At 45.7% G+C, this 17,820-nt stretch overlaps 1 protein-coding gene across 1 annotated transcript in view; it reads left to right on the top strand.

The window, feature by feature from the left end:
• The window catches only part of LOC111655056 (zinc finger protein 609-like), a 39,093-nt gene that overhangs the window by 14,227 nt on the left and 7,046 nt on the right, over positions 1-17,820 (top strand). Inside the window, exons 2-5 of the mRNA XM_087174010.1 lie at positions 4,177-5,022; positions 15,616-15,841; positions 17,045-17,132; positions 17,458-17,820. The exon at positions 17,458-17,820 is cut by the window's right edge and continues 1,840 nt beyond it. Of these exons, the coding sequence (XP_087030136.1) occupies positions 4,297-5,022; positions 15,616-15,841; positions 17,045-17,132; positions 17,458-17,820 (1,403 nt within the window). The 5' untranslated portion in view covers positions 4,177-4,296. The remainder of the gene's footprint in view (positions 1-4,176; positions 5,023-15,615; positions 15,842-17,044; positions 17,133-17,457) is intronic.

Below are 17,820 nucleotides of genomic sequence, written 5' to 3'. Positions count from 1 at the left end.
GAACTAGTTTTACCCAGAGCCAGTTCACCAGCCGTCCACACAGAGCCAGCGCAGCAGCAGTCACTCAGCTGAAGCTGGCGTCTCCCCAGCCTCGTCTTCCTCCCCCCGCAGCGCAGCCTGGTGTAAATCATCAGAGGCCTGACAGCCTGTTAATATCTGGGCGAGGACTCGCTGTGACTGGGACGTGTAGTTTATAGCCAGGCAGAAGATGCTTGTGCTGGTGTTCAGGCTCGTCTGCATTGAGTTGTGGAACGGTCCGGGCCAAGTTTCCATCAGAGCGGCCGCGATGATTTGTCCTGCTGCTGCTGGTGAAAAGCCCGGCTGGCTCGGCGTCTCAGGTCCATTTCCATATAAAGAGGCTGCGGCTGACAGCAGGGCGGGGCGCTCAGCGGAGCGGGCAGCCCGCGGTGGGTCCTGCCACTACGCTGCCTTTAATTAAGTGTGGTATTAGAGGCAGCTGAGCAGAAAGTCTGATCTGAGAACAGCTCTGCAGTCTGGAAGCCACCAGTTAATCCACTCAGCCGTTTTAACACAAGCATCTTAGGAATTAGTCAGAGAACCAGCAGCTCAACATGGGAACGAGACACTCAGTCGTGTTGTTCATGTACAACACGGATACAAACATCAGCTGCTGCCGGACACATTTTTCAAGCAAAAACATTCTCTGCTTCTCTGATGCTGCTTTTCTGTGTCCTAATCAATAATAATCTGAATATATTTATGTCTTGGACAAGCACTGATATTGTTACCTTGGTGTTTAAGACATTTTGACGGCTGTTTTCACCCTTGTGTGTCATTTTTTAGCCAAATGATTAATCAAGAAAAAATTTGGCAGATTAACTGGTAAAGAACATAATTGTTGTTAATATTAATAGTGTTAATATTAATAGTGCTGACAGCATGTCATTTGACATTTTCCAACAACATAACCTGAATAAAATTGTCCAAAATACTGAAGTTGATTCAAAAGAGGAAATCAGACATTCAGACTGTAGGCTCAGTTTTCAGCTGTCCTCCGTGCCTGAGCTGAGACACTTCGACGATTCATCAATCAGTCAGTTGATAGAAAATCAATCAAATCAAATGTGGGAGTTTGATGCTATCTTTGGGTTCTGGTGCGTTAGTCTGAAAATAATTTTTAAAAACCCTCCTTAGGGCTTTTGTAAAATTCAACAGAATCAGGGGTCTTTTTTGTTTGTTTGTTTACATTTTTTTTTTTTCGGGCTTTTTGTGCCTTTATTGATAGTGCAGTAGAGAGAGACAGGAGATGGAGAGGCAGAGAGAGGGGGAATGACATGCAGCTAAGGGCTTGTCCGATGCGGGACTCGAACCGGGGCCGACTGCAGCGAGGACTGTGGCCTCTACACATGGGGCGGATGCTCAACCAACTGAGCCGCTCGACGCCCCTGTTTTTTTTCACATTTCATAAATCAATCAAGCAATGGAGGTAATTATGGGCAGATTAAACGGCAGTGAAAATGCTCATTAGTTTCAGCTCAAGTGTTTCACATCATTATAAATGTAAACAAGTTACACTTCAGCTGCATTTCCACCGCAGGAACTTTCCCTAGGAACCTTTTGAGGAACTATGTGTGAACTAAATTTAGACCCTGCGATGGGAACCACCGCAGGAACCAGATAAAGCACCACAACAACCGGAGTGGCTGGGGTCGCCACCCGTCGCTTATAATATGGGATCGTCTTGAATCATTTGAAAATAAAATGCTGCATCCTGTCCCACTGAATATATACGGGACGCAGTTTGTCCCGTATTTTCGTTCATGTGATGACCTCAAAGTGAATAATGTGATGTCAAGTCATAATTCTGCATAGTCTTCCCGGGACTTTAGGCCGCGGTGGAAACGCGGACGCCAATGAGCCGCAGGAACCTTTCAGTTCCTGAAGAAACGCAGCTTTTGTGCTGTGAGATACTGACACATCAGTTATTGGTGAAAAATTATTAATTGATTATTTTTCAATATCACATAGTGGTTACAGCCGTTCACTGTCTGTCATCCAACATGTCCTGGTGCCTGTTTGCTTTGTCTGTGATGTATGTGTGTGTGTGTGTGTTGTCGGTGTGTTTGCGTGTTGTTGGGGTGTGTGTGTGTGTGTGTGTGTGTGTGTGTGTGTGTGTTTTGGTCTGAGTGGTTGAAGTGGTGTTATTAGCAGCAGGATTAGCTCTGCCCCCTCCTGTCCGACCATCTGTCTTCTCGGCCAGTCAGGCGCAGGCGGAGCAGGCTTCAGCGTCTGATTGGACAGACTGAGCAGTTAGGGTGTAATGCTCCCGCCACGTGGGGTCAAAGGTCAACCTGCATAGAAACCCCAGTGAATCGAATGACTAATAATGTTGAAATGAAATTTTGACTTTAGTGGAATCAGACCCAGAACTTCATCAATTCTTCTTCTTCACCTTCTTCTTCTTTTTCTTATTCTTCTCCTCCACCTTTTTCTTCTTCTTCTCCTACTCCTCCTCCTGCTCCTCCTCCTCCTTCCCGCCCCTCAGTTTTCAGAATCAGAACTTTTTCTCCGTTTGGACGACAAACAAAACAAACAAAACTAAGTTTTTCCCTGGGTGGAAATCCCAGCCAGGCCTTAATCTAATCAGCCGTTCCTTGGATCAAAGCCTCGCTGTCCAATGAATTTGATGGTGATCTGTAAATGTGCTTTCAAGTGATTTGACAAACAGGCCCAGAGGTGGGTGGAGACGGGCCTTCCTCAGGCGGAGGAGTCTGGTGTGATACATACTCACATAGTGTTCAGATCTACAGCCTAAACAATATACAGTATAGTAGTAATAATAATAATAATAATAGTATTTAGCCAATGAGAAGAGAGGAGGCTCAGAGCCTCTACTACAATACTACCTACACTACCTGTTTTATTTTGAAAACTCTGGGGTTGTGTTTTATTTTGGAAACTCTGTGGTTGTGTTTTACTTTGAAAACTCTGGGGTTGTGTTTTAATCTGAAAACTCTGGGGTTGTGTTTTAATCTGAAAACTCTGGGGTTGTGTTGTAGTCTGGACGGAAACTGAGACCTCTATAAACGATGAGGTCACACCCACGGTCTCTCCTGATTGGCTGTCATCAGCCTGGACTACCAGGGGTGAATACAACATGAGAACGAATGACAGTGTCACTGACCTTAGTGTCTTTGCCAGCAGCTGTTTTTCACTTACATTCTCTGTTTTAATAAAAAACTGTCTTTGCTTGTTTCTCGTTCGTAGTGTTTTGCACAAGAGTAGAAAATCTACTTCCTGTTTACATCTGCTTGCACATGCTCAGTGTAGGTGAATGCTCATGTACAGTATGTGTGTTGTATTATATATTTGGATTTACTGAAATGAACAGAAAACATGTGTGAGGTCGGTTCTTTACAAAGGGGCATTTTCTTTTAATTTCCCTTTTCTCTCATTTTATTGACAATTATCATTTGTTGTTTTCTTCATGTTAATGTAAAGTACTTACTTCTACTATGTTAGTTTTTCAATTCAAGCAAAAAATGTACTTTCATGCCAAATTGTAAATGTACATTTTTTTGTCACATGTGGACACGCTGTTTGCTTCATGCAGAGTTAACCAGAGCTTTAATTAGCACCGGTGTCGAGTCAGTCAGGCTGCAGGCTGTTAACATCGCACCCCCCCTTCGCTCACATGGCCCTGCCACAGCCCAGCATTGTCAGAGGAGGTCAGAGGTCACGCTGCTCCATTCATATGATAAGTGGCCTGAAGGAGGCTTTAGAGCGGGGATGCGTCTGCTCCCTCATGCTGCTTGTCACAGAGGGCTGCTGGGAAAAAGCCTCGCACTGAATGGCTGTGATCTCTCCTCAATGAGGCCTTTATGTCGGGGGGGATGAACCTCCTCCACCCACTTTACCAGGAAGTGACAGACCTGCTCTCTGACCGAAAGCCTCCAGGACACTTTGAATCAGCTATCATCTATATATTATAATTATAAACTATATTAACCTTCTCAGCTGCTTCACAGTTTCAGCTCAGTGTTGATGTCAGAGTCTCTGCTGTGTGATCTGACACCAGCAGGTTCTGGTTGGGGTTCATTACTGAGTATCTTTGGGTTTATGATGGTAAATTTGAAGATTGATAGAAGATGAATAAATAATGAGTCTGACGCTCTGGTTGTCCTCTGTCTAACCTGATGTTTGTCCTCTGTGCAGGACGCGATGTGGGGAGCAGGGAGGAGGCGCGGGGTCCAGCCCTGAGGAGGCGTCCTGCGGCTGGGAGGAGCGTGGCCCTCCTGCGGCCCTCCTGCGGCGCTCCGGGACGCTCCTACTAAGATGTCCCTCAGCAGCGGCCCTGCAGGCGGGAAAGGTGTGGACTCCAACGCGGTGGACACGTACGACAGTGGCGATGAGTGGGATATCGGTGTTGGCAATCTGATCATTGACCTGGACGCCGACTTGGAGAAGGACAAACTAGAGATGTCGAGCAGCAAGGATGGAGGGGGCATGGCCGCCCCCCCCAGCGCTGTGGCTGCTTTACCGGACAATATAAAGTTTGTGAGTCCTGTGGCCGCCGCGCAGGGCAAAGAGAGCAAATCCAAATCCAAGCGCAGTAAAAACTCTAAGGAGAGTGTTAAGGCCCCCGTCTCGGACGGAGCTAAGAAGGAGATTCAGGGTCGGGCCCCCGGGGACCCGCCGCCCCAGAACTCTACCCCGACTAAAGGAACTGACAAGTCTAGTAAACCCTCCCGTACCCTCCCGGCTGTGAAAAAGGACAAGGACGGGGTGTCTGGGAAAACCAAGAAGGAGAAAATGGAGGTCGTGGCCACAGGAGTGGTCAACGCGGAGAAAGAGTCCGCGGCCCCCATCCTGCCGTTAGGGGCCCCTCGCAGCGGCCCGTTCGAGGGCCAACAAAACCCTGAGTTAGCTGCGGCCGAGCAGCTCGGGAATATGGCACTGGACTCGGCAGGGATCGGCCAGGCTGTCGCCATGACAACAGAGCAAGAGGAGGTGGACGGCGGCGAATGCCGGAATCTGAAAAAGGTGGTCTGTGGTGAGAAGGTAAGAGGAAGCAGATGTTTTATACTCTAAAGAACATCTGGACACATCTGTGCTGCTGTTGTTTCCTCATCGTGGAGGATTTTAGCTTTTTGTTAAATATTTCTAGTGATGTCACGCTGATGTCATCAGGGTTTTTTTTTTTAGGCTTGACAAATCTCCTCCTCAGGATGACTGGACGTCCCTGTGACCAGTGAACTGACCTTTATGAGTGAAACTGGTGGTTCAGGACTCTGCAGCTTTAAACCTCTCAGCATCACTGAGGTTCTGTAACATCTGTACTGAAAGAGTCAGTGGATCCAAACTGTGTTTCTGACTGAGGCAGGAAACTGTTGTGTGTTCAGCCCTGGACTCTGTCAGGGTTAAAATCCCTCATGAGACTGTCTTGTGTGTTAGCATGTTATGCTAAGCTGAGCTGAAATCAGTCCAATTTAGTTTTTTTTGTCGTGAATCCAGGAAGAAATTTTCAGATTCTGTTGCCTAATTAATACAAATAATCTGCAGCTAATTTGATAATTAAAAAGAGTTAAGTGGCACAGTCAGCAAGATATTTCAACAAACAATTCACTGGCTGCAGAAATAAATTAGAATTAAAAAATGTATCTGGAAAATAACCAGTTTCCCAGAGTTCAAGATGACAACTACAAACATCATGTTGTCAGACCAACAGTTCAAAACTCACAGATATTAAGCAACAAATCCTTTCAGCTCTAATGTGTCATGAGATTCAAGTTATTCCAACATTGTGCAAAACGAAATCAAATTAATGTAATTACTTCAACATAAGGCCGAGCCCTAATCACAGCTTTGAGATGATGTGTCTTCCTGCTGATCAGTTGGACAGTTTCAGGACAGAAGGAATAAAAGTGATGTGAACAGGACAGGAAGTGACAGTCTACCTCTGTTAATGCAGGTTCAGGTTTTTGTCTCTGGACTTTCAGCCTGTGTCTCCTCCACAGCTGCTGTTCAGCCTCCCTTCATCTTCTGACCATATTTAGCTTAGCGTTGAGGTTTTCCAGCGCTGCCAAGCCGCCCCGCTGCCTGCGCTCCGGGCTGCAGCTATCAGCCGCTCTGAGCTGCCTGCCGTCCAGCAGCGCGAAGGTCGGCTGCCAAGTTCCAGCGCTTGTGTTCAGCTCCCCTCGTCCAGCTGCCCGTCCTCCTCTGTCCGTCCAACACAGTCCACTGAGGCCTCGCGGTCCCGTCTGGCCTCAGCAGACTGTGACCCAGCTGGATGTTGGTGTCGCAGCTTCTCGACCTCATAATGACCTGGCCACTAAAACCTCTGAACTGTGATCTGTCGTTAAAATAAATCTGTTTTAACTGTAATGTAAAAATCCTCCAACACTCCTCTGTCACTTAACACATCGCAGGTTTTAGTTGTTGGTTTTACATTAATTACACAACTGATGATTAGAACAATAGCATGAATCCAGTAGGACATACATCTGGAGTTTACTCAACATCAGCTCACCTGAATCTGTCCAAGTCAGGAAGTGGGAAACCCTTTTCCAAAGCCATGAACATGATGTTTAAAGCTCCATGTTTCTTCTTCTTCTGTGTTTTATTTGAAGTGTTGATCCATCAGAAGATATAAAAACCATCTCAGTGTAGTTTTACATCTCCTCTCTCAGGCTTCTCTCTGGAGCTCTAGTAACAACAGGTCGGTGAGCCAATCAGAAGAGAGGAGGCTCTGTGCCTCTCTTCTGATTGGCTGACTGTTTTCTGAGTGATCCAATAAAAATAAAGCAGATTTCAGGTAAATCACTCGGTGAAACCAAATCCTGCAAGGTTTGGATGGTGTGTCCAGGTGGGCGGGGCTTGGCGACTGCTTTGTTGTGACATCACAAAGTTCCAGAAGTCCTGACGGCTGGTTTTAAGGCTCAGTTTCTGAATACAGGCTGTGTGCATTTCTCTGTGGACTGAGGCTTTGATACTTTCACAGTATTAATATAGAAGCTAGAGCTGATCTATAATCACACTACACATGGACACACACCTTTACACTGGAGGAGCTTTAACAGACACTTTAGCTTTGTGAATTATAATACAGTATGACTAATACTGTAGTATTACTAGTGTTGATTGTATTGAGTTGAAAAAGAATCTGGTGATGACACATCAGTCAAGTAAATTTTAATTTTTTTTTACATAACTACATAACATTAACAGTCTTGATATGAATGAAGAAACATTTTATAATGTTTTGCCATTTTACAGTGTAAATATAAACTTGTCACTTGCTTTATTTTAAACCCAGGGATTTTCCTCGCCTAAGACAACAGTGTTGAACCTTGAGTAAAGCAGCTCTTCACTGAATTAAAATGTCGTCTGTGCTCTTCACAGCGTTCACACAGAGCAGTCAAACTGAGCTGTCCCATTGACTTGAGCCTGGTGAGTGTCCACAGACTGAGCGGTGCTGCACTACTTTCTATGTGCAGGCTAAAAAAAGCATCATGTGTGAATGAGCTGTTTACAAAGTGATCTAATCTGACCCAGTTTCTGTTTTTAGAAGATGTTGCTGTCATTGATGCTTCAGCTTTGTGTTGCCCAACCGGCTCCTCAGGTGGTTTATCAAACAGGCTGCTAATTCAGGGTTGATTGATTCAGGCGGTCAATTCAAGGTTAAACAGGCGGCTGATTCAGGGCTAATCTGGCTGTCAGTTCATTGTACAGGCTGATGAACCAGGTTGAATTAGCTGCTGTTCTTAACTCGGGGTTAAACAGGTTGTTGATTCAGGGTTAAACAGGTTGTTGATTCAGGGTTAAACAGGTTTTTAACTCAGGGTTAAACAGGTTGTTAACTCGGGGTTAAACGGGTTGTTGATTCGGGGTTAAACAGGTTTTTAACTCAGGGTTAAACAGGTTGTTAACTCGGGGTTAAACAGGTTGTTGATTCAGGGTTAAACAGGTTGTTGACTCAGGGTTAAACAGGTTGTTGATTCAGGGTTAAACAGGTTGTTGACTCAGGGTTAAACAGGTTGTTGATTCAGGGTTAAACAGGTTGTTAACTCAGGGTTAAACAGGTTGTTGATTCAGGGTTAAACAGGTTTTTAACTCAGGGTTAAACAGGTTGTTAACTCGGGGTTAAACAGGTTGTTGACTCAGGGTTAAACAGGTTGTTGATTCAGGGTTAAACAGGTTGTTGATTCAGGGTTAAACAGGTTTTTAACTCAGGGTTAAACAGGTTGTTGATTCAGGGTTAAACAGGTTGTTGACTCAGGGTTAAACAGGTTTTTAACTCGGGGTTAAACAGGTTGTTAACTCGGGGTTAAACAGGTTGTTGACTCAGGGTTAAACAGGTTGTTGATTCAGGGTTAAACAGGTTTTTAACTCAGGGTTAAACAGGTTGTTGACTCAGGGTTAAACAGGTTTTTAACTCAGGGTTAAACAGGTTTTTAACTCAGGGTTAAACAGGTTGTTGATTGGTTTGATTGACGTTTTGTGACATATCTCAGACGGAGTGAAAACCATGTTAATATGACGCCGGCTGAGCTGCCATCAGCTGACGGCTGGTGTTAATTAAAGGAATGAGATGTGTGAGTTCGGTGTCTCTGCTCGACATTTCTAAAAGCCACTTTCTGTACAAACCACTGTGGCCAAATCAGCAGAGACAGGAGACACTGTGTGTCTCTGACAACACCACAGACCGTAACGGATGACACCATGTGGACGGACACTCAGACTAAACACCCAGTACAGACTGTGGAAAATGAACCAAGTATTCTTCTCCTGTTGGACACTGTAGAGACGGGAAAGATTACAGAGGGAAGACGGGAGTGAGGTGCTCTCCTGTGATGTCACATCTGGATGTTTCTGTCCATTTGTGTTTGACAGCAAAACATCTGTCGTCTAAAACGGTGGCTTACGTCTAGTTTTCACATCTGCTCGTCAGGATAAGAGGAGAGTTTAAACTCAGGTCAGAATCTGGTTTATTGCATGTCCGTTTTCAACATACAAGAAGTTTGTTTCTGTGTTTTGCTTCATGACAATAAACAATAGAAAAAACAAATACGTAGAAAACAAAGATAAAACAAGTACGTAGATTGCTTAAATATAAATAGAAACATTTAACAATACAAATGTGAAAAATATACAATATCACTATGTACATTGTACAAAATGATTTAACTAAAGGTTTAACAAGTACAGTCAGTTCGTCTTGACCTAACTCGCATCTCTCCTGTTTGAGATGAATTCAGTCATGAAAACGACTTTCTATTCACAAGCTTAGTGAACCTGATCAAATCAGATGGAAATCATATGGAATTATTGATTATTGTTCCTCCGCAGCAGCGACAGCCAGAGCAGCAGCCATATTGTTTTCAGGTTGTCCATCTCATTTTCATGGACACGATGTCTCAGTAACACCTTGATGGAACTTCTTCAAATTTGGCTCAAAGACGAACTGATGGTGGTCAAAGGTCAATGTCACAGTGACCTCACAAAGCACTTTTTTAGCCATAAGTCAAGACTTCACAGCAGTTATGACCAATTTTCACACAGACAAGGTGATTGTAGTTATTATTAAGATGAAAATGTGAGCCAGCTGGATTTTGGAGACATATTAAATATGTATGTGCTCAGCCTCCGTCAGGATCACCCAGCCGTCCCAGTGTATGTCAGTGCAGTTTTCTAATTCAGCCTTGTTGTTTTTATAGCTCAGTATATATTTCATGAAGCTGACAATAGCCTGAATTATTTCTTTCCACTGCGTTTTCACTCTCCCTGTCCAAAAGCAGCCAGACTCTGTAAACTGCAGCCTGGAAGATATTAAGGTATGAAGGCAGTGGCTCCTTCCCAGGATCACTCTCAACCTGCACATAAAAACCTACAGCTCCGCTCTCCGGGGGCCGTCACAATGCATTCTGGGAAACAGGAGTAAGAGAAGACGAGTCGGGCTGAAGGGAAAGTGCTTCGACTGAAAGAGTAAATGTGAGTGAAGCATCTGAAGAAGCTAACGGGCCCCTGACACCTCGACACCTCGGCCCCTGGAAGTCACATGTCTGAACCCTGCGACAGCTCCTCTTCAGTCACATGTTTCCTCAGCAGGAGCCGATCGACCGGCTCACACCAGGAGGAGTTCACCTGTACACTGTAACTCACTGAGGTTAACTTTGGCTTCCAAAAACTGTTTTAAAAGGAAACTTTCTGAAACCCGCGGATTCGGCCCGTAGGAGTCGGCCCCCATCCAAAGAGAGAGAGAGAGAGATCACTCTGTTCTCTGTATGTCTCTCGCCCTCTCCCTGATGTTATTTCAGAGTCCTCAGAGTCTCGGCACCCCGTGGAGAAATAACTACTAACCTGGTGTTCATGTCTGACATTCCTCTGAGTGTGTGAGAGCAGCTCGGGCCTCCGGGCAGAGGAGGAGACATTTCCAAGTAGTCCTTGAGGGGTTTTTAAGGGGCACAGGGGGAGGTGGAGGAGGTGGGGGAGGTGGAGGAGGTGGAGGAGGTGGGGGAGGCTCCCTGGAGACCTCGTGGGGTCTTTGAGGAGTTGTAGGGAGTGTTTAGGGAGTTTGATGCCTGTCGAGGAGTTTCCTGGTAAAGACTCGTCCTCCGGTCTGTCTCTTAGTCCTGATCATCACGTCTTCCCTCTGAAGGCCTCCACATGGTGTGTGTGTGTGTGTGTGTGTGTGTGTGTGTGTGTGTGTGTGTGTGTGTTTGTGTGCGCTTGCGTGCACATATGTGTGTACTGCTGATGTGGCACCCTGGACACGTGTTCAAGATGACCAGCACCTCCCATGACTCTTGATAGGAGAAGAGTGTGTTGGTGGCTGTGATCCACTCATCCTCAAGGTCTCTCTCTCTCTGTCTCTCTTTCTCTGTCTCTCTTTCTCTGTCTCTCTGTCTCTCTCTGTCTCGCTCTCTGTGTCTCTCTGTCTCTCTCTCTGTCTCTCTCTCTGTCTCTCTGTCTCTCTCTGTCTCTGTCTCTCTCTCTCTGTCTCTCTCTCTCTGTCTCTGTCTCTCTCTCTCTCTCTCTGTCTCTCTCTCTCTGTCTCTGTCTCTCTCTGTCTCTCTCTCTGTCTCTCTCTCTCTCTGTCTCTCTCTCTCTGTCTCTCTCTCTCTCTGTTTAAGACCATAGTGTGATTTCAAATGAGTTCATCAGTTAAACAGCTGCATTTTGTTTTGTAAAGGTTTAAAATCTTGTTTTTAAAACGGGGATAACTTATAAAACATGTGTCTGGGGCTTTGACTCCAGAGTTTACCTTAGCTACATGGCGTGAGGCGATCATGTGACCTTGTTTGATGTGACCAGGAGAGACTGAATATTCAGTTTAATGTTTAATGTCACTGTGGAGCGACACGAGAAAGGAGCAGCTGCGGGTGTGAATGAAGGGTTACACACACACACACACACACGCACACACACATACACACACGCACACACACATACACACGCGCACACACACGCACACACACACGCACACACACCAGCTTCTGAAGTGCTGATCATTATCTCTTATCTCTCTCTCTCTCAGCGAGTGAGTGACCTTGAAAAGAATGTGTCTTGTTGTTGTAATGAATACCTCTCTGACTGAATGGGTGGGGGGGGTGAGGGGTGTGTGTGTGGTGGTGGTGGGGGGGGCAGGTGTTTCCCGGCCCGGGCAGCGTTGTATCGGGGCTGTGAGTGTGTCGTTGGTTAAAACTCAGCAGACAATAGCGGAGGTGTAAATCACACCCCTCCCCTCTGTGTGTGTGAGAGAGGTGGTCGTGGGTTTTTTGATCTTCAGGGGGTTTTCCCAGCATTCCCAGCGGCCGTGTTTTTTACTCTTAAAGAGGAGAGGCGCAGGGGATGGGCGACTGGTTTCTCCTGTTACCAAGACAACACCCCGTTAACCAGTTGGTAAACCAATAAGCTCCACACCCAGAGAGCTGGCAGTCGTCACCAGGAAGCTAACATGTGGCTCAGGTGTGTGAGCGGACGGCGCTCTGCTCTGACAGCTGACATGTTCACACCTGGAGAAGATTCACTGACATTAATTATTGATGGAAATGTGTCTGACAGACTCTGGCTCAGGTGATGATCCTCCACTTCCTCCATGACGTGGCTTTTGTTTCACGTGTAGCAGCAGCTGGGGTTTCCCTGTCAGTCCCTGAGCAGCGCTGCGTTCACATGCTGCCGTATCGTGGGGTAAAATCAAACCCTGAGGAAAGTCACAGATCTGTCTGACTGGACTGTAGCGTTGGTCCAGTGTTCACTCAGCTCCTAGATTAGTCTGATGTTAGTCAGACTGACAAAGTGTAAGACAAAGACAGTTGGACACCTTACCTGAGGCTGAGAGGAGAAGAGTTTATTAGAGGCGGGTGTTTCTTTTCTCTTCATATTTAACGTCTTGTAACTGTTGAGTTCTTCCTAAAGACAAACATGTTCTGTGGAGGGTGAACGGAGCTGAGCGGTTGGATGCGGCTCCTGAGTCGGACATTTTTTCTATTTTGAAAACAAAAGGGTTGATTTACCCAGAATTCATTGCACCCCAGACAGGTTTAAGATAGTGAAGAACTGAACTGCTTCGTGCAACAGATGAATTCAGACTCGGTGTGTCTGAAGTCTGACTGTGTGAAACCGGCCGGTCAGAGAGCTGAGCGACCTCGAGCACAGCTGTGGGTGCGTTCAGGGACATCAGAAAATGCAGTTTATTTTAGGTAAACCATCACAGTGAAAGATTTCTCTTTAATGTTTTTTCACATTAAGTTTTTTCCTCAACAGATTATTTATTTATTTATTTAATTTCAATTGTTCACAGCAGTTTGAAACACAGCAGTTGTTTCTTATTTATTTCTAATAATTTCATTATTTGTAGTAAGTGACTTTATTTCTAATGTTATTGTGTTTGTAGTCGATTTGAACTAGCTGTAAAACTATTGGTTGGATTTTGATGGTAGATGACGGCTCAGATCAAAGTGCTGTTGTGTCACTGAACTGAAAATGTTTGGGATTTGAACTGAGCTCTGGGAAAATGTTATGAACTATTTATAGATGAACCCACAACTGGTTTGTTTCTCGCAGATGATCCAGCCCTGCAGGTGCTTCTGGTTTTATTTGTCCAGGAGTTGAGAGACCTGAGATTTCCTCCTCAGCCTCACAGTGGAGGAGACTGAGCCAATATTCACAGTGAAGTGTGTGTGTTCATCACAGATCAGAGAGATGTCGCCTCTCTAAAAGGGATCCATCGATCAGATGTGCCCGATCAGTATTTGGTACTGACCTCGTTAATCGGTCTGTGGATCCACACAGTGAGGTTAACGAGAGCTGGTGTCAGGTCAGGACTCATTACCAGCAGCTGACCTGGGCCAACATTTCTGTATCAGGAGACAACACTGTTTCCATACATTGATTTATATGTGGCGCCACAATATCAGCGCTGATCACCACATATTGATTTACTATTTAAATTATTTGTATTTTTAAAATCTATTATTATTATTTTATTATTTCAAACGGGTCGTCGTAGTCAGAGAGTGTGTGTGTGTGTGTGTGTGTGTGTGTGTGTGTGTGGACTCAGTGGCCAATCACAATGTGTAATCAATTGTTTGTAGTTATTTGTTTGACACAATGTGGAGCACTGAGTCATCTACGTGTCATAAAGTCTACTTGGCAATTCAAACACCTGCAGTGGAGAATGTGATATACAGTATTGATTAATGATTAATGTCAGAAAGCTTCTGCTCATGTTAATGTATACAGTACACCCCCGCCCTCACCCCACCAGGAGCCACCGCCACATATAGGATCAGATTGTGTGGAAACCCTGGAGAAGAGGTTTGATTGGTCGTATGTTGCTGCTTTAAACAAAGAGCTGTTTAAACTCCCAGGACGCTGCTGCATCAGGTGTCTGCTGTTGGCTGTCAATATCAGCTCAGGTGTTGTCCAGGTTACCAGGTTACCACTCCCCCTGGCACCGTCTTTGTCTCTTCCCCCTCCCCCTGTCTTATTGCAGCAGTCAGTCAGGAGGAAGTGTTTAGACGCTGACACGTCGCTCCAGGTAACAAAAGCTGCGTTTCACTTCCTGTTGCTCTCTCAGGTCAGGTGGGTGTTTTACAGACTCAGGTGTGTGAGTCTGAGTCCAGAGGAGCGTTTAACGGAGGTCGAGTTTTATTTGTATTGGAACTTGTTGCTCAGGTAACAGTGTTTCCCCACAGAGTCAGGTGACTCTGGTTTCTGTGGGGGGAATGGGTGGGGGGGGCAGCTTGGACCCAACGAGGTCATCGCTGCAACAGTAACTATAGAAACATTTCTTTCCTTTATTCATGTATGAATTGTTTCTTTTTTTTTTACATGTATTGATTGTTGAGTCTGTATGAAAACATGAGTCATCTGTTAAATGAAAAAAACTTTTACTTTTGTCATAGTCAAATATGAAAAAGTGTTTTTGTGTCGTTACGAAAACTTCTGCATCAAATCATCAATAATAATCAGACAGTCCTGAATTAACTCCGACTTGCTTTAACGTTACATTTTCTGACTGACACCACGAAGCAGCAAAGACCTGAAACTAGTTTATTTCAGGTTTATCTCATTCATGGTCTGTATTCGGTTCTTTCCTCAATTTAATATTTATTTCATTTTAATTGTTCCCAGCAGTTCGAAAAACTGAACTCAGAAATGCAGCTTTCACTTTATACAATAGACATTAATTCCAATAAGTGACATTATCTCTAATAAGTGACATTATGTCTTTTTGCCTTTTTCCCAGTGTTTCTATCAGTAGATTTCATGGACATGTCTTTAGACGTCCTTTAGTCTCGTGCGTCTTCACTAACCTGAAGTGCAGTGACACATTTCAACAAGTCTGCAGTTCTCAGGAGTTCCTCCCATCACTGAAGAGTCAGGGTTCATTTAGAGACTTTAGAGACTTGGTTCCTCTGTCTTCCAGTGGACAGAGGAGAGACGAGGAGGCGAGGGAGGTGTTTCCCTGTGGGACCGGGGACGTTGTGGCTCATGGTCGGCACGCCGTGTCTGGGCCTCAGTCACGTTTTTAAATCAGAAAACAACCAAATTCACTCCATCATTCCTCTACATCCACTTCTGTGTGGGAGCGTTTCCACAGCGACGGCTGACACCTTCCCAGTGCTTCCTGTTCTGCCCCCCACCCCTCACCAGCTGCTTCCCACCTGATAATTACAGGGTCAGGGTCCTCCGCACTGCCCCCCCTTCATCATCATCCTCCTCCTCCTGTCCTTTGTTTCTTTATTTCTCCTTTCACTGCTCTCACCTCCTGTCTCCTCCCAGCTCCTCCCTTAGCCCCCTCCCTTCTCCTCCAGCTCCTGGACAGATGAAATGGTGAAATATACTTTTAAAACGTGAGACGTTGTCATTCAAACGGCTTCATCATCATCATCATCATCATCACGTCGTGCAGTTACTGAGCTGCGTTCAGCTGCTGGGTGTCATGACTTTGTTTGTAAAGTTTGTTTTGAATAAATGCCTTCAGTCTTGTGGACTCTGTTGTCATGGTGACCTGTGGGTAAACGCTCTCTGGGACTGGATCTATCTGCTTTATTGACCCACCTATGGACGGACATGTTGACCTGTGTCTCTGTTACGTGTTTTCAGTCCTAACTCGTCTCTCTCCTCTCTGTCTCCCTCCCCCTCCAGATGGAGTCTCCAGTCTCCACCCCCGCTCCTCCCCCTCTCCACCTCCTCGCTCCCGTCGCCAACAGCGACATCTCGTCTCCCTGTGAGCAGATCATGGTTCGCACGCGCTCAGTAGCGGTGAACACGGCGGACGCCGCGCTGGCCACCGAGCCGGAGTGCCTGGGACCCTGTGAGCCAGGCACCAGCGTCAACCTGGAGGGCATCGTGTGGCAGGAGACGGAGGACGGTGAGTTCACGCCGTCTGATACACCGAGGCTGGAGTCTCAGATCTGAGGCTGGAGGTCTGCTGACATATCTCGACATTAAGCCGCTTCCAGCAGAATTATTATATTGTTCTCCATGAAATCAAACAGCTCGTTTTTCATTTTGTTTTTGCACAATTGATCAAATTTAAAATCATGAGGCATTAAAGCAATAAAAAAAGGGCTGTGGAGAGATTTAAAAACTCTAAAAGGTTTTATAAAGAAAAATCTAAAATAAACATATTTTCACAACACACACAAAATAGAGGACGAGGAACTCACATTAGATCATGTTGTCCTGTTGAGCCTGTTTGTGTAAAACAGAGAGGAGATTGAGGAGGAGGAGGAGGATGAAATCAGCCAAATTAATTTCAGGAGCAAATCTGTGATTAAAAAGTCACACACTTATTATAAAGGATTGTTTCTAAAAGACACAACCCAACATCACATCCTGTTTTACCTTTTATTCAGCTGGAACTCTTAGTGATGATGGGACTGTTTTCAAATCTTCTTGTCATCCTCAAACACGTCATGAACCTATTAAATTCAGGAAACAGGAAAACAAAGGACTGAGACTTTCACTTTAAAACATTAGGCGTGCATCTGTTTAACGGATCAGAGGGACAGTGAATGCAGCACAGAAGCAGATTTCTAGGTCTGTGTAAGTTTGTTTGGTTTCTTCAGTCGTGGAGCATCAACACCACTGAGGCTTGAGCTTTGTGCCATGAACTGTGAGATACTTTTATTTTCAAAGAAAAGAAAATGTTTTTTAAAACATCGAATGTTGTTTTTAGACAGTTGTCTTCACAGGTGCTTTGAGAGTTAATGATGAGAGGTACAAAATAACTTTTATAAAATAAGACTTTTATTTTGTGAAGAAATAACAAACATGAAGTTAGGTTGATCTAAGTTAAGAAGATAAAATCCTGGATGCACACACACACACACACACACACACACACACACACACACACTCTGAGCGGTGTGTGTGTGTGTGGAGGTGACAGGAAGCAGCTTCACCTGCTGCTGTTGGTGGAAAGTTGAGCCTCAAGCTTCAGTTTCTCTCTGATGTGACTGGATCTCAGAAACCTCACAACCTCTGAGCAGCAGGAGGAGGAGTCACGTGTGTGTGTGTGTGTGTGTGTGTGTGTGTGTGTGTGTGTGTGTGTGTGTGTGTGTGTGTGTAGGTATGCTGGTTGTCAACGTCACCTGGAGGAACAAGACGTATGTGGGAACCCTGCTGGACTGTACGAGACACGACTGGGCCCCACCGAGGTATTTCAACACACACACACACACAGATATTAATGAGTCTATGATTGTGGAGCTTGAATTATTAGTTTGTTGATCGATCAGTCGTCAGAAAACTGATCATGAGCTACACTTCTCTCAGCCGCCGGCACCAGAGTATTGACGACAGGTGATCGGTGACTAGGAGCATTAATGCCGATCTACTGCTCATGTATTTTAAATGACGACCAGTTGATCGATCGAGCATCACTGACAGAAACCGTCACTCCACATCGTAACATCCTGCAGCTGAATCTTTACAGTAGCACCAAAGGTTTAACTGACTGGCTGCGTCTCTGCGTGTCGTCAGGTTCTGTGAGTCTCCGACCAGTGACGTGGAGATGCGGAGCGGTCGTGGGCGGGGCAAGAGGATGCGTCCCAGCAGCAACACGCCGCTCAACGACAACAGCAACTCGTCGGACAACAAAGGCAGCGGCAGCAGTAAGACGCGCGGAGCCGCCGCAAACAGCAAAGGGCGGCGAGGCAGCCAGACGGCCGGCGGCACCGAGGACGCCAAGGCCAGCCCCTCCTCCGCCAAGAGGAAAACCAAGCCCGCCTCGGACATGGAGCCCACCTCCAGCTCGGAGGACACCAAGGCCTCCAAACGCATGAGAACCAACTCCACCGGAGCCGCGCCCCCCCTCCCTGGAGGTAAATCTGACCCCCTGCCCCC

The sequence above is a fragment of the Seriola lalandi genome, unplaced genomic scaffold (genome assembly GCF_002814215.2).
Source record: "Seriola lalandi dorsalis isolate HSWRI2012SDOR001 ecotype SW California unplaced genomic scaffold, Sedor1 jcf7180002054300, whole genome shotgun sequence".
NCBI classification, from domain to species: Eukaryota; Metazoa; Chordata; class Actinopteri; order Carangiformes; family Carangidae; genus Seriola; species Seriola lalandi.
The sequence above is the reverse complement of the archived record's forward strand: the minus strand, read 5'-3'. Positions and strand labels throughout refer to the sequence as shown.